This window comes from Condylura cristata, unplaced genomic scaffold, assembly GCF_000260355.1.
Source record: "Condylura cristata isolate star-nosed mole 26May11 unplaced genomic scaffold, ConCri1.0 scaffold00024, whole genome shotgun sequence".
Lineage (NCBI taxonomy): Eukaryota > Metazoa > Chordata > Mammalia > Eulipotyphla > Talpidae > Condylura > Condylura cristata.
The window spans coordinates 24,528,986-24,544,834 of record NW_004567125.1 but is presented as its reverse complement, the minus strand read 5'-3'; the positions used below and the strand labels follow the sequence as shown (position 1 = coordinate 24,544,834).

The following is a 15,849-nucleotide window of genomic DNA, read 5'->3' as shown; positions in this document are numbered from 1 at the left end:
TACTGTCACTGAACACAAGCTCTCCTCTGAAGACAGCTCCCTGCAGCATTCTCTCGGGGTGATGTATTCTTCTGTTCCACTGGGTGGGAACAATAGCCTCCTTATTCCTTCTGGCTATTTTGGGCCTTTCTTCCTTAATACTTGTCAGCTTTATGGGACCTCCCTGGTAGGAGAGGTGAAAGGTTAAAGTGCAGCATTATGAAGCTAGCAGCAGCTGCTTCATCACCAGTTTGATTCCCGCCCTGGAGGTGACCCACCTGGTACAGCAGACCTCTCCTGATCCACCCGCTGCTTCCTTCATCAGTGTACTTCATTGATCTGCCTGTTCTACTCCCCACTCTGTGTCTGGTGAATCCTCTCACTCCCTGCACCTCTGGCCTGTATCCCAGTTCTGTATGCATAAATAAATTAAAAAAAACAACAACAACTTGTCAGTTCTGAATATCAAATCATCAGCCACAAAGCCTTGCAGCACTCACAAACACCACCAGCACCCCATCACTTCCCTGATGGGTTGAGCCCTTGGCTCAGTGTCACTCTCCCCTACCCCACCCATCATCATTTTGGGGAGCATGTAGCTGTTTCTCAATCCCCTGAGCACCATTCCACCAAGAGGCTCATCCTCCACCCAATCTCAAATCTCACTCAAATGACCAGTCTAGTCTGACGTTAATAACCACCACACCCGCCCCATGATCTCAGAGTGGCGTCTCCCTCCCTGACCAGCGCCTCCCAACTTGTCAACTCACTGTGCCTGGCCTCCCACTGCCAGTCACTGCTGGCTCTTTCGCTCTGACTGTGTCCTGCTCCCCTTGTGTTCTCTTCCCAGCTGACTCAGCTTAAATCCCAAGGTATATTACTGGAATCCCTTCTTTTTCATGTACCTTGTTCTTCAACACCCCTCTTTGGCTTCATTGTATTTTCTTGGCAAAACCCTTCTTCAGGTCTATACCGCCCCACAGCTGGGGGAAATCATGCCGTCTTCCTCTGGTCTGCTTTTAGTTCATCACCACTAACCTCAAGTGGGTGTGCAATGCTGCCTGGTAGCCACAGTCCATTCCCTCTCCCACTTTCCCTGATGAATATTTCATAACTTCCTTCTCTCCAGGCCTCTTCTGCCTCCTCCCTGACCCTCCACCCCAGCCCATGACCTTAATTTCCTCTTGTACCAAGAAAAAGCAGCTTTAGAAAGAACATCTCCTTATTCTCCCACCTCGACATCTTCCCACAGGCCTGCGTCAGTGTCCCTGACCCTTAACTTCCTAAGGCTGGCATTTGCACTGGCACCGGGCCCCTCCTCTCTCCATTTCTCAAGGACATCACCCAAGCAATTTCCTTCACTCCCCCTCTTCAATTCTTCTTTCTCTACTGGGTATTTTCTCCAGCATACATACTATTCTCTACCCTCTATTCCTTCTTACAGGAAAAATCTGAGTGATCTGTTTATACTCATTACCCCACATTTGAGGATAATTCTCTCCCCTCTTAAATCTACTCAAATCAGCTTTTGATGTCTATGTGGCTGAATCGAATGATCAGTTCTCGGTCCTCATTTCACATGAACTCACAGCAGCACTTGACATGTTAGATTAACTCATTGTCCTCGAATCCTTTCTTCCCTTCATCTTCGGAACATCATCTTCCGATTTCCCTTCAGCTCCTTTGGTCTCTTTATGTCTCTCTATCTTGGTCCTATCACCTCTCCTATACATTTCATGTTGGATCGGTCCATGGTCCAGTTTTGGAATCTGGTGACTCACATAATCACATGACTTTAAATGCAACCCAGACATGGGTAACTCTTAAGTTTAACATACTTTATATTCTACCAAGAGTTCCATCTTGAAATTGAAATGCCTGTACCCAATCCAGTGTCGATATCCAATTGTCTCCTCATTGTTTCCACTTGAAAACATTATTCAAGATGAATACCCTCCACTTTCACCACTAAAATCTGCTTCTTCCACACAATGTTCCTCATCTCAATTAAGGATGACAGCACCTTTCCAATTGCTGGGGCCAAACTCTTAGAATCGTCTTTGACTCTTCTCTTTCATACCCATACCCAAATGTACAACCAAACATATTAGCTCTAACACCAACTAGATCCAAAAACTGAACACTTATCACCATTTGTTGCTGGTCTAAACCATCGCTTCTTGTTAGGGGGAAAGGATGTCCTGAAGGAGCTCTAGAGATACAGGTTTTGTGGACTCCACCCCCACCCCACCAATCAAAAATCCCATCATCACCAAAGGGAGGATGCTGTGACCTGAGGGTGGAGTTAAGCAGCCATGTTTGGACATAAAACTGGACGTATGGGCTTTTGGGGTCTCTTGGCCTCTTGGGTCATGGCTTCTCTCTTGGCTTTTTGCTAGTTTTCAGTGTGACATTAGGGTTCCAGATCAGCTGAACTGGTAGGATGCATTAACCAACTTATCCCTCTCTCTCTTTTTTCCCCTGAGTTATTAATTTCTCCTTCTCTTGTAAATAAGCCCTTTATTAACCTTTCTGTGTGTGCCTGCAATTGAATCTTATAAATCCCTTTAAGGGCATAGTGAGGACCCACAGTCAGGCAACCCAATGTAAGTTGGGTGACACTCTCACCCAGACTACTGCCAAGTCTCCTTTTTGATCTTCCTGAGTCCACTATTGCTCTTGTCTGCTTTCTAAAAATAGCAGCCAGACTGATCCCATTAACAAATTACACACAGTGAAAACCACACTATTTAACATGACCTACAAGATCCTGTATAATCTGATGACGACCTCACATCCTCCTCTGCCCTGGCTCTATCCATCCACATAGGTCTCCTTCCTCCCACTTTTAGGGTGCGCTCCTACCTTAAATGTATTGTACTGGTTTTTCTCTCTCTTGGCTTCTCCCAGATTCTGCATGTTTTGCTCTCTTTATACTTCAATATTTTGCAAAAAAAAAAAATCACCTTTTTAATGAGCCCTAACTCAGCCATGCAATTTAAATTGCAGTTCTTGTCCTTACACTTCCCAGCACGTAACACTGTTGTTTTGTTTTGCTTTGCTTTTTTCATAGCACTTATTCAATATCTAACAGTCTCTATGCTTTGCTTACTCACATTTTGTTTGTGTGGGTGGGGCTAGTGGGGAGGGAGAAGAAGCTGGGGATCTATAATTTCAAAATCTTATTTCTGGCCTATGCTACATGTTTACCATTGAGTCTGTGTTCCTCATTCCTCATGGCTGTTCAGAGGTCCGGGGGAACAGACAGTGGAGCTAGCACCTTCTGGGATGTTGCTGGTTGCCATGTGAGAAGGAAGAGGGAACTCAGGCCTCAGAACGTTGGTAGATCTGACCCTCACATTTCATTGGCCATAACTAATCACCCAGTCCCAATTAACCACAAGGGGCCAGGTAATGAAATCCTACCAAAGGCTAAGAAGGAGAGAAAGGGGAAATATTTGATGAGTGACATCAAACCACCACTAAGCAGTCAGTCAATATGTATTAGATACGAAAATGAATCCATTTGGGGGCATGAGTTAGAGTTTTTCACATTTGGTGAGGCTTAATCTAGCAGAAATTGAGAAAAGGAAGGCAATATGATATAGGAGCCAGGATGAATCAGGTATGTCAGGAAATCCAACGTGGCTAGGTCAGTATAAGTGAGTGCAAGAGGGATGATAAGGGCTTTAAGAAAAAAAGAGGAAGTGGGTGGGACATCAATTATTCCAGGTGCCCTGTCAATCCAGCTTCTGTTTCTGTAAGGCTGAGGGCACTGGATTCCACCAAGGCACTTTCGCCTGATGAGGCCCAGCCACAAGCAGATGGTGGCTACTTTTTATTCTGAATACAAGATTTAAACTTTAATCTTCTTCATTTTATACAGAAGGCCATAATTTGTCTCATGTTCAAATTTAACATAAAATTTGATATTTTATGTGATAAAAATGAGCAAAGGATGCCTTTATATTTTTGTTCTCATCTATAATGTTGCCTGTGTTTCTCTCTCCACCCTCTGCCCACACCCTCAGGGTGGATTTGACAGAGGGGTCCTCGGCCCTTCCAAAGAAGAACCGGGCTTTCTGCTAGGGTGAGCCAGCCCAGTCCTCAGTTCACCCCTGCTGGAGAATCCACAAGCACAGAGAAAGACTGAGCTCCAGTCGCTGAAAGAGAGTTTCTTTCAAGAAACTTGGCTTCACGCTGATGGCTCGAGCATTCTGAAGAAAGGTTCTCTCCAGTACTGTTCAGAGAAGCCTTGAAAACGGAAAGGGGAGGTGTGCGTTTATGGAAACCTCGAGCGCCTCTCCCCACCGCCCGTGAATTACCTCTGTGTTCAGGCAGCCCAGCTGGACAGCTGCGAGGAAAGGCGTGTGTGTTTGATGGGGCCGTGGAAAGAAAAGGCCCCTTGTACCCTGGCCAGCGACTGTAGCGCGTGGCTCGGGAGTACTGGAGTCCTGGGGAATAAGGAGCCCCTGGACGCGCTGAGCTCCGCGCCAAGATCTAGGCAGCAGTGGTCAAGCGAGCCAGAGGGGGCGCCAGAGAGCAAGAGGTTCCAGCCGCAGGGCCTGGAGCGGCGAGGGTGCAGGAACAGGGCGTGAGATCCCTCCCCTTCTACACGTGGCAAACTCAAGCTCATCCTTACCTGACTAACTCAAAAGTCATTTCTTGAAAATACTCCAAACTATCGACACACAATAAAGCTAAGTGTAGTCTTTAACAACACAACAGACGACAATGGTTACCTGCCAGTAAGGTGAAGGGGCGGGGCAGGAACAGGTAGAGGAAGTCAATTTGAGAGTGGTAAAAATTCGATGGTGGGTGTGGTGTGATATAAACATTTATGGAGGCTTGAAGTTATAATCTTGAGACTTGCATAGTACTGTAAACCAGCAGTATGTCAATAAAAATATAAATTAAATGAACCCATAATATTAAAAAGAGACTGTTCCAGCCACTTCCTCCTTGTTAACCTTGCATTGCTGCCCACCATGGACAGTCCACAGCGGCCCTAATTCTCCAGCCCTGCAGAGCTGCAGCATCTGGCTTGGTTCTTCTGCTGTGCCAGGTTTCGAGTTTCCCAAAGACCACCAAGGAGCCGACTCCCTTGCAAAGCACACGAGGGTCTTTATTGCAAGCTCGAACCTGGGCTCTGAACATGCAAGGATGCAGTGGCCGAAGTTGAGATCCCTGAGCTCAGGGCAGGCAGGGTTTTTATTACAGAAGAGGGGAGTTTCAGCCCAGCAGAGGGGAGTTTCAGCCCAGCAGAGGGGAGTTTTTGCTGAGCAGCACATTGATTGGTGGACATTGAACAAAGTTATCTTCTCTTAACCTGGTTGATCTATGCATGTAAGATGTGACCTTCACTACTCGGCCGCATACCTTAGGACATCTGGCGTTTTCCTGATATGTACTGGTTACTTGCCTACTTGCTAATTGGCTGTTGCTATGGGATGACAAGATTAGGACATTTACAGTTAAACTCGGCCTTGGCGCCTTGTTGATAACCGAAACTTAGGCCTGGCTGGTTCAGAAGCATTCTGAAGCCTGTCATGGTATCAGTTTGGTCTTTCACTTCCAGCTCCCAGGCTGCTCAGTGTCTGGCCCAGAAGAACTTCTCTTCGTAGTGGGGCCTGGAATGGTTCAGGGGTTGTGAAAATGCAGGGTTTGGGTGTCTACCTAGAGGGTGTCTCTGAATCCTTATCTCTTTTTTTTAAGATTTATTTATGCATACAAGAACTAGGATTCAGGCCAGAGGTGAGGGGGGTGAGAGGACTCACCAGAGACAGAGTGGGGAGCAGAACAGGCAGATTGACTGAAATATACTGCTGAGGGGAGCAGCGGGCGGGTCAGGAGAGGTCTGCCGCACCATGTGGTCACCTCCAGGGCAGGAGGGGATCAAACTCATGCGGAAGTGGCTTTAGCTTCTTAGTGCTGTGCTTTAACCTGCTGAACCACCAGGGAGGGCCTGCTGAATCCTTATCTTACTGGTAGCTGAGACCATAAACTGTGCCCCTTGGAGGAGTTTGCTGATAAAAAATAAGAGTTTCCCAGAAAGGTGCTAAAAGTGGGGTAAAGCAACATAGAAAGGATATAAGGGAACTCCACGCATGCCTGAGAGGGAGCTTTGTGCACTGGAGAGAGGAAGCGATGCAAATATGAGGGGGAGAGAGGCCGAGCTGAGGTCACAGTAGTACAGCATCGGAGGACAGCAGAGGGCCCAGACATCTCTGCAAGGACTTCTCGGAGCTGGGCTTTGTGGGAGCAGAAAGGGTAGTGGAATCCCTCTTATTCTGTCCAGGAATCATTGTAAATGGCCTTGTCCGAGTAGTCATTTTGGAAAAGTTTTATGAGGCTTGGCAGAGAACTTGGGAGACACCCGAGTGAGGTGTCCTGCTAAAATGTGTGAGTGTGGCCATTTGTTGGGTCATTCGGCCGCTACAGCTGTAGTCTTCAGTTTGTTTGATGCTTGTTTGATGCTGTGTTGGGGCATGTGGCAGCCCTCTTTGCTGTGTTTGTGACTCAGATCCTGGCCTAGAGTCTGGCTGCCACGTGTCAACAGTGGCAGGAAGACGCCATCATAGACATACGGCTTATTGTTCAGGAGAGGAGCTGCCCATCCTCAGAGGCAGGAAGAAGCTATTATAATGGTCTTCATGCAAAACTGGACAGCACTGGACCTGACTATGCGTAAAGTAAACGGCCATTATTGGCCTCAGTAACTCTGGTTTTTCCTGGTTTGTTAAATGAATGCCTTTGTTATTATTCGCTAAGCCTGAGCAGTCTTGCAATTGTGTGCGTGGGTGAAGAACCCAGACAGTAATTTGTAGATTATTTGGGCAGTGTGGCCTTGGTCAGTTTAGTGTCCCCTGCTTGCCCTGCATCACTCACATTAAATCATGTCCCTTTGGTTATTCTTACACACAGCTGATTTGTATAAGAGACAGTGTGTGCAAATGTTTCTGTCCAAGAATCAAACATACCAGAGTAAGAAGTACATTTTTCATGGCAACCCCAGCCCCTTATACAGAAGTATAATATAACAAAAATTGCAGCAAACTCAACTTCCTCATATCTGTATAAGACTCTGAGTTGCGGTCAAGTCCATTCTGTGCTGCTCCACTATCTTTCTTATTGAAACAAGAATGTGGGTTGAATGCCCCTAAAGCAATTCCCTGTTCCTACCCTCAGGCTGGGTCTATAGTGGGAGAAGGAAAAAAAAAAATGACCATCAAGACATGTTCAAAGAATGACTAAATGAAAGACAGAACAAATAAGTGAATACTGCATCTTGCAGATAATGAAGTGGAGAGACTCTAGCAACAATTTCTGAGATCTGTTCATTTAAAATTCGGAGATGTGAGATTCTAGGCTGCTTGCTCAATTTCCAACAGTTTCCCCAAGCCCGCGGGCCCTGGCAATCTTTAGTTAAAAGGATCCCTGCTGTTAGGAGAGTTCAGAGGGTTTTATTTCAATTTGTTCATTAACTAAAGACATTCAGGGCCTTCCCTTCTACTCTCCCCAGGCCTGGGACATGCCAACCTAGAGTTCAAAAGGACCAGCAGAGGCAGAAGATAAACCTAGAGTAAAGGAGACTGCTGGGCATGGTGTCCTGGTCTTTCCTGGCCCTCTGGAAGCTTCCAGGGTTGGGGTAGAATGTGAAAGAGGGTCTGCCCTGCAGGGTGCTGTCACTCTGGTCAGGAAAGCTGCTACTGAGCCAGGGGAGAGTGTTTGTGTTTGAGTGTTTGACCAGTTGTATCCAAAAGCCCCCAAAGCCACAGATTTCCACCCTGCTGCTAGCAAGTCATCATCCTCCACGGGGCCCCAGGGGTAGTAGTGTCCTCTGGGAGGCTGGCCGGAGGGCTATTTGGGGAACTGAGAGCACAGTGTAAAACAGTCTAAGTTGCTCTGGGAGACATTTTAAGTGCTACTCTCTTTATCCCATCTCCCCTCCTCCCCTGTCCCCACCACCAGCGCAAAATTTTTTTGAAAGAAATGAATGATAGTTAAGAACCCTCTGGCCTGGACATGATCCCACATAGCTGTAGCATTTGCAGTTCATTGCAGGGGTCCATAGACAGACTTCCAGACTAAAAAACTCAGGGGCATCTTAGCCATCCACCTCCTTCTTCTGAGTCACAGCCACAAAAAAACAGCAAGGGGAGGGTGGGGGTGGGGAGGGAAGAGCACCATGCTCTGAAGACTCCTGTTCAGAAAAATGTGTTAGGTGTCCTGCTGCCTTCAGGGTCTTAGGGATATAAAAGTAGCCGCACGGGCTATGTCTGCTGAAACTGTAACAGGGGAAAGTCCATAATACGATTGAATCCTAAGCACACAGGTGAAGACCCACAGGCAGGCAACCCAATTCACATTGGGGTGCCCTATAATAAAACTACAGCACTAGTGACTGTGGCCGCCTGGGCTGGCAGTGCTGGGAGAGGCGATGGGATGGAGGAAAGACAGCTAGAAGTCCACCAGAAGGGGAGACCTAGAGGGGCTTACACTCCCCTCAGGGAGTGTGGCCCCTTCCAAAGGCAGCCTCACATTTATTGAGGATCAGGTTCATTCAGGGAAGGTGTGGGGAATGTGCTTGGGGGATGTGGACTGGGCATGCATAAATGTGAGGCACAAACTAGGAGGGAGTGAATAGGGGCTGTTGCCAGGGGGCTCCATTGTTCCTGCTGATCAAAGCATCCTATCTCTAGCCCGTGTGTGTGTGTGTGTGTGTGTGTGTGTGTGTGTGTATAATTTTCTGACAAGGTGGTCTAGCTGGTTATACTAATTTGGCCATAATAATGTCTGCCTGTTATTTTCAGCAGATACTGCTTTTCTCGTATGTTCCTCATACCAACATTTTGTCCCGGTGAGAGGCCTCCTGCCTGACTCTACATTCTAGCAGGAACTTTGGGCCCCAAGACAGTATCTTGAATACAAAGCGGCTGGGGAACCCACAAGCACCAAAGAGAGCAGCTCAAATTACAATATTCCTGATAGGTACTAAACTCTTCCCCTAGAGTATCTGTCTTATCTAATCCTCCCAGACCCCCATGGTGAAGTTACCTGTTGAGTGTGACCAGATGGGCAACACCACCAGAAGCGGGGCGAAGGGGGGCTTTGCATTCAGGTGTAAAGCACCACTAAAAAAAAAACAAAAACAAAACAAAAAAAAAACTGAACCTAAAGCCTATATAAGAGACCCTTACCCCTACAGGACTCAGCAGTAGCTGCAGACCCCACCCTCGGAAGCTCTGTCTCAGCTGCTGCTGGGAGCAATAAACTCTGCTTATTCAGCCTTTCTGCCTCCCCGCCTCCCCCACCCCACACACAGAAATCTGGACAAAACGTTACCATCATGACTCCCCTTTCACAGATGAAAAGTCAAGGCACAGAGAGGCTGAAGAATGCACCCAAGGTCACAGAGCTAGTGAGCGGTAAGACTCAAACTTTAGTCCTAGGACCTTGCTATCCGTCAGTAGACTCTTTGGCCAAATAGGGCCACCTCTAATTCTAGGGTTGTGAGCACTCACCCTAATAAAGGCCCATTAGACTCAGGTGGAGACACATTCTGCACCCAGAGTCTCATATCCTTTCAAAATGAACCTTCCTGGGAACCAGTTCTAAATGGTGCATAGGGGTCCCAGGCCAAGTTGGCATCTGGATGAATAAGGAAAGCACACTTTCTTCCTATACCCCTACCCTTACTAAATAGACCCAGGAATCTTTGCGCTGATGACTGCTACAAAATGTTCTGGGAACTCCTTAAAGCAGAGTTTTGCACAAAGTGACTGGTAAAATAGGGGAGATGGGAATATAGGCTAAATTCCCCATCCTGATCCCCCAGGGAGCTCACCTGGGACAAGTAGCTGGCTTCAGGTCAGGTTCTGCTCAGTGGGAGGAGTGGAAATGAACAGGAGGGAGAGGCCCACCTGCAGAGCAACCTCTCAGGGAGGGGGGAGGGATGGAGTGGGAGGAAGGGAGAGGACTGGAAAGAGGGAGGGAGGGAGGCGGGAGCAGAGTGAGTACTGGAAAGACTCAGGCAGTGAGACAGGGCAGCCCCACTGTATTTCGCAGGCTGCTGTCCAGATACAGCAGAAGGTTGGACGTGTTGCCCTGGCCCCACCTCCCAGCGCACTCTGCAGCTGCTGGACAGGACACAAAAGCATGAGACAGAGACACCATCTCTGCTGAGTGTACCAAACTCTGCCCTAGGGAGCCACTGTGACAGAAGCCAGGGCAGGCGCCAGCTGCTGCCTGCCTTTCCCAGGTAAGCAACTATTTGTACTAACTGAGCAGAGTGGAGCAAGGCTGTGGGGAGAGAAGAGGGCAGGAAGGGGCCCTGGGACGGGCCTGGTACAGTCTATGGAAGAAAGAAAGCAGCAGGACAGAGGCGCTGAGCAAGTCCTGAGGCAGGCTTCTGCTGGGGCTCTCCAGGAGAGAACAGGGCCCGGGGTGGGTGTGGGGACAAGTTCCAGAAGAGGTTGTACCTTGAGGCATCTGTGCTTGGGGAAAGCAGAGGGGCCACCACACAGTGTTGGAGACCAGGAATATTTCGGGAAACCCAATCCTGAACCTTGGCCTTCCCCTCAGGCTTCTTGGTGGTGGAGAGGGTGCTCCTGGCAGCACCAGGAAGCAGGACGGATTCATAACCGATATGGCCGCAGTCAGAGGCAGGATGTCCCAGCCTAACAGGCCATCTTTCAGGCTGCTGAGAATGAGCCTGCAGAGGGCTGTGTGCTGCCCTGGGGGGTGGGGAGGAGAGTGGGGCTATACAGAAGGCTGCTCTGTGAGCTGGAGGTGGGGTGGGGAGCAGGTGAAGAAAAGTGGTCTCAAGAATTCCACATGAACACAAACACATGTTGTCCCGGGAGAAAAACACCCCCCAAAAGGCCAAAAGTCCCTTTCTGCCCTGTTGGGGACTCCTGATCCTGAGCAGCCGCTGGCCTGAGTCATCAGTCCGTCAGGGCTGTGTCCGCTCTGTTATCCGCACACAGACATCCATGCTCTGAGGTCCCGCCACACTGGGACCTGCCATGGGTAGAGCGGAGAGTTTGGGGGTGGAAGTGATCCCAGGCATCAGGGCGCACAGGAACATGATCAGACACTGAACCGCAGTTCCTGTGGCATCCCTTCTCCTGGGCCTTCTATACCCAAGTAGGAAGCGCAGCTTCCTCCCCAGGAAGCTGTTTCCAACACAAGCAGTAACTGAGCTTCTGGTCAGGAGCTGGGGAAAGAACATGCAAAGAGATGGGGAGCAGTTTATCAGGACCTGGTCTGAACCCAGACTGGTAGGACTGTCTACCTAGACACCCCCAGGAGGCCAGCTGGGGTACAGAGAGCTCTCAGCACAAGTTATTGGGCACAGCCAACGCACAAGGGCTTCCACAGACCAGGCGTTGAGAGTCGTGTCGCCATTCCTAGGCCATTGAAAAAAGTCCAGGCTGCTGGTGTGCACGCATCCGGTGACCCAGGGACAGCTGTCAAATGCATGGACACCTCTCACAGAGGGAGGAGGTGCCACAGTGCCTCCTGACTCAAGGGGGCGAGTGGGAGCCAGGCCAGGTGCTGAGGGGGCTCCCCTCCCCCTCTGGAAGCTGGAGAACTTTCCAACAGTGAACAGTCAGTGACTCACACCCTTGACCACCCGGGGCAGGGATCCCCACTGTAGCTTCATGGCTCCCTCCTAGGGCAATTTGGGTCAACAAGAGCAGGGAGGAGCCCAGGGGAAGACTCCACAGCCCAGGCCCAGAAAACACAAGCGCTTTGATGTCTGTGGAGAGCAGGGGAGCTCCCGCAGGGTGCTGGGCAAGGCCTCAGCCTGCAGGCTGCTTCAGAGGCAGCACAGCTCAGGCTTAAACCAGTGGCCTTGAAGTTTAGAGAAACCCCCAGGCTGCTGCTGTCTAAGAGCTGTGTGAAGCCAGGCAACTGAGTTACTCCTTTCAGCCTGGGTTTCCTGGTTATAAAATGGAGAAGAGCGCATCATAATGGCTTGGTTTGTAATATCTGGCATTCTCGGGGAGTTCTCAGGAGGCTTCCTCTGGACCCCAGCAAGCCCAGCCCTCAGATCAGAACCTGCCTCCTGCTCCCTGAGAGCCCCTCATTCCAGCCACACCTGCTGTATGAATCACTCACTCGAATTACCCTTCCCGGCCACCCCAGGAGGCTTTCACTGTGTGTCATCAAGCCAAAATAAAAGCAGAGAAAACTCAATGTCATCCTTCTCTCGGGTCTTTCTGTCAAAACCCTAAAGCCATGCTTCTCAAATCAGGGTATGTGCAAAAAATACCCTAGGGGCATATGGGGTTTGCAGGAAATACATGAGACCATGATTAAATATCATGTCTTTGTTGTGTGGGGGAGGGGAGGGCTGTTGAGCCAGTGGTTTAAATACTTAAACTGGAGGGAATTTCAAACTCTATTTTTATGTTTAAAAAAAGAAAATGCGCATTCATGTGAATGCTGAAGATGAAGCAGTATTTCAAACACAGCAAACTTTCAGTGGGCAACCCCTTCTCCCTAGGAATTAAGGAAGGACCCAGCAGTTGAAGGCTCTTCATTACAAAGGCCTTTTGTACAAAGGTGTAAGCAATGAGTGGCAGCTGAGTATCTCCTGGGGAACATGCCCCATGTTCCCAAGGGCAGCTTCTTTTCTCTGGAAGAGGGAGGGGGGCCCTCACGGCCCAGTGCCTCGGAGGTAATCTAGGCTGATACCATGGCAAGATGGCCAGCTAGGGGCAGGAAGCCAGCCTGGTAGTCCTGGATGGTGGATGTAAGAGACCTGGGAAGAACCAGACCTAGTTTATCCCTATGTTCGGAGCTTACACCCAGCAGGCAGTTGGGGTTTGAGTCCCCCAACAGCAGGGAACAGCTGGCACTCAACTAATGTCCTATTGTTGCCCTCCCTGATAGCACTCTCCTCTGGGGCTTCTAGCAAGGGGAATGCCCAAAAGGATTGAGGATGACATTGTGGGTGTTGCAGTAGAGCCCAATGCCTTCCCCGTAAGGTGCAACAATATGGCCATCGCACTTACCTGTGGCAACTCATACAGTGAGAGCCTCGGCCCTGTGGTCATGAAGGTGTCTAAGTGTATTCTTAGGGACTTCCTTTTCTGTTCCTTTTGCAGGTATCCTGAGCCCAGCAGAGGTCCTGTCTAGGAGGAGCAGGAACAGAAGTGCCTGAAACCATGGCTCAGGTGGATCCCCAGAACAGGTGGGGTGCAGTAACTCTTCTCTGCAGCTCGATCGAGGAGGTCCATGCCCCCCAGATGTTGAGCATGAACTTGGAGAGTGAGGATGAGGATGGTGGGGATACAGGAGATGGAGGCGGCGGCAGGGACCTTGATCACCAGCTTCCTCCAAGAGGCAGCTCCCAAGTGACAAATGGCCATGCCCGTTTGCTATGGCAGCAGCCACCTGGCAAGGAAGAAGAGAAATTTTCTGAACCCGTTAGCACTGAAGGTTTTGGGGGAAACCTAATGCTGATGCCTGGGAAGAAGGTGAGTTGGAGGAGAGATGCGTCAAAGATCCCCCAGACCCAGGACTCTCCGAGTACCAGTGTGGTTCCAGGTACCCTCCCCAGCAGCCTCTCACACAAGTTAAGGCAGAGGCAACATTCTAGGGACCCATTAGCTACTGAGGGTGCTGATGGAGACTTAATGGCAAACCCACACAACACCATGAGCGTCCCATCCAGCTTGCCTGGCACGGGAAGGCACTTTGCACAGAAAGGTGTAGGCACATCTCCAGACAATTCTCCGGTGTGTTTCTCCAAGCCTGGGAGCAGCTGGAACCTTCCCATGCAGGAGACACACACACCCTCCCAGAGGTCGGCCACCTCTGCCAATCTGGCAGCTGCTGTGTTGACCAAAGCACCGACAAAGGGCTGCAAGGACCAGAACCCCGCAGGGACAGGTCAGGGTGGCCAAGGGCAGGCAGTTGCCTACAAGTGCTTGCGGGAAGGGCAGGCCTCCCCAAAGTCCTGCAAGCTGCTGAATTCAGCCCAAGCTCCCAGCAACAAGCCTTACGCCTGTGAGCTGTGCGGGAAGGCTTACTCCCACCGCGGCACGCTGCAGCAGCACCGGCGCCTGCACACCGGTGAGCGACCTTACCGGTGTCCCTTCTGCGACAAGGCCTACACCTGGGCCTCTGATCACCGCAAGCACCTCCGCACCCACACGGGCGAGAAACCCTACCGCTGCCCGGACTGCGGGAAGGCCTTCGTGCGCTCGTCGGACCTGCGCAAACACCAGCGCAACATGCACAGCAACGACAAGCCCTTCCCGTGCAGCCAGTGCGGTCTGACCTTCAACAAGCCGCTGTCGCTGCTGCGCCACCAGCGCACGCACCTGGGCGAGAAGCCCTTCCGCTGCCCCGCCTGCGACCGGGAGTTCGCAGTGGCCAGCAGGATGATGGAGCACCAGCGTGTGCACTCGGGGGAGCGGCCCTTCCCCTGCCCGACCTGTGGCAAGTGCTTCACCAAGTCCTCCAACTTGCTGGAGCACCAGACGCTGCACACGGGCCAGCGGCCCTTCAAGTGCGCGGATTGCGGGGTGGCCTTCGCGCAGCCCTCACGCCTCGTGCGCCACCAGCGCATCCACACCGGCGAGCGGCCCTTTCCCTGCGCGCAGTGTGGCCAGGCGTTTGCCCGCTCCTCCACCCTGAAGCGGCACCAGCAGATCCACTCGGGCGAGAAGGGCTTCCTCTGCGCTGAGTGTGGCCGGGCCTTCCGCATTGCTTCCGAGCTGGCGCAGCACATCCGGGTGCACAATGGGGAACGGCCCTATCAGTGTGAGGACTGCGGCCAGGCCTTCACCAGGTCCAATCACCTTCAGAGACACCAGGCCAAGCACAGGTGCAAGAAGGAACCCGTCCTCGTTTGCTCTGATGAGTGAGGGATCTGCCAGAGCACTCTCGGGGAGGGCGAAGACCTCGGGGCTTGGACCCCACCTTCGTGAAGGAGCCGCTTACATGTTTTGCCAACTGGACTCACTGGTCAGACTCTTCTGGTGGTCACCAGCCATGTAGAAGTCCCGTTTGGTTTGCTGCTTGCCCTGGTGCACAGCAGCTGGAGCCTTAGCACCCAGGTATATGGTTTGCTGCTTTTGCATCTGAGAGGCCATATTTTATTAGCAAAGGGTAAGATAAGGCAGGGAGAGCAGCTCTAGGTGGGAATTCTCCTTGCTTGCTCAAGTCAATCAGAAATTATAGAATTATACCCTGGATACTGTCACGGATATAGTAAGGGGGAAAATGTCATGTCCTGCCCTTACAGCCACAAGCAGATGCTGAGAAGAAGGCGCAGGGAAAGGACTTCCGTGTTTACTTGCGTAAGAGAACCCAGAGCAGTTTGTATCATAGATTCTTCGAAAGCCACAAAGCTCCACCAGGACTAACTCAGCTCCAGCCAGCCAGCGCATCTTTTTACCCTTAGGGATGACTTTATAAGTTTTGCCTTTGAAGCAAAGACCTTTAAACATAAAGACAGGGAGATGTATGTCCTTTGTTTTGGAACTAGAACTCTGAAGTCTGGGGCAGACTGAGCCCCTGCTAAGGAAGACTGTTCCTCCTCACAGTGGCTCTTGTGACCGGAGTTAACCTGACTCTCACCCACAAAATGCACATGTACCTTTTCTCCAGACACCTCTTTTCTGATCTCCACCCTGGGAGTTTACATATTAAGTAATACTTACTGAGGAACCTTCCTACTTATATATTAATTTCTACATTTGGGCTTAATATGATTCATGAAAACTTTCAGTGTATTTGAACATGCCAGGATCACTAACTGATTTCAAGTAAATAACACAAAGTAGCCCCTTGCTGAACTGCCAGTTCAGTTGGCTGTGTTTCAAAGTCCTTCAAACCAGATTGACTCAC

General features: G+C 50.3%; 1 protein-coding gene across 1 annotated transcript; it reads left to right on the top strand.

Moving 5' to 3' along the window:
* Positions 1 to 13,157: 13,157 nt before the first annotated feature.
* ZNF648 (zinc finger protein 648) lies at positions 13,158 to 14,864 on the top strand. The gene has a single exon (XM_004688144.1). It carries the CDS (start codon positions 13,158 to 13,160, stop codon positions 14,862 to 14,864), a length of 1,707 nt encoding a protein of 568 aa, XP_004688201.1.
* The last annotated feature ends 985 nt before the right edge of the window (positions 14,865 to 15,849 follow it).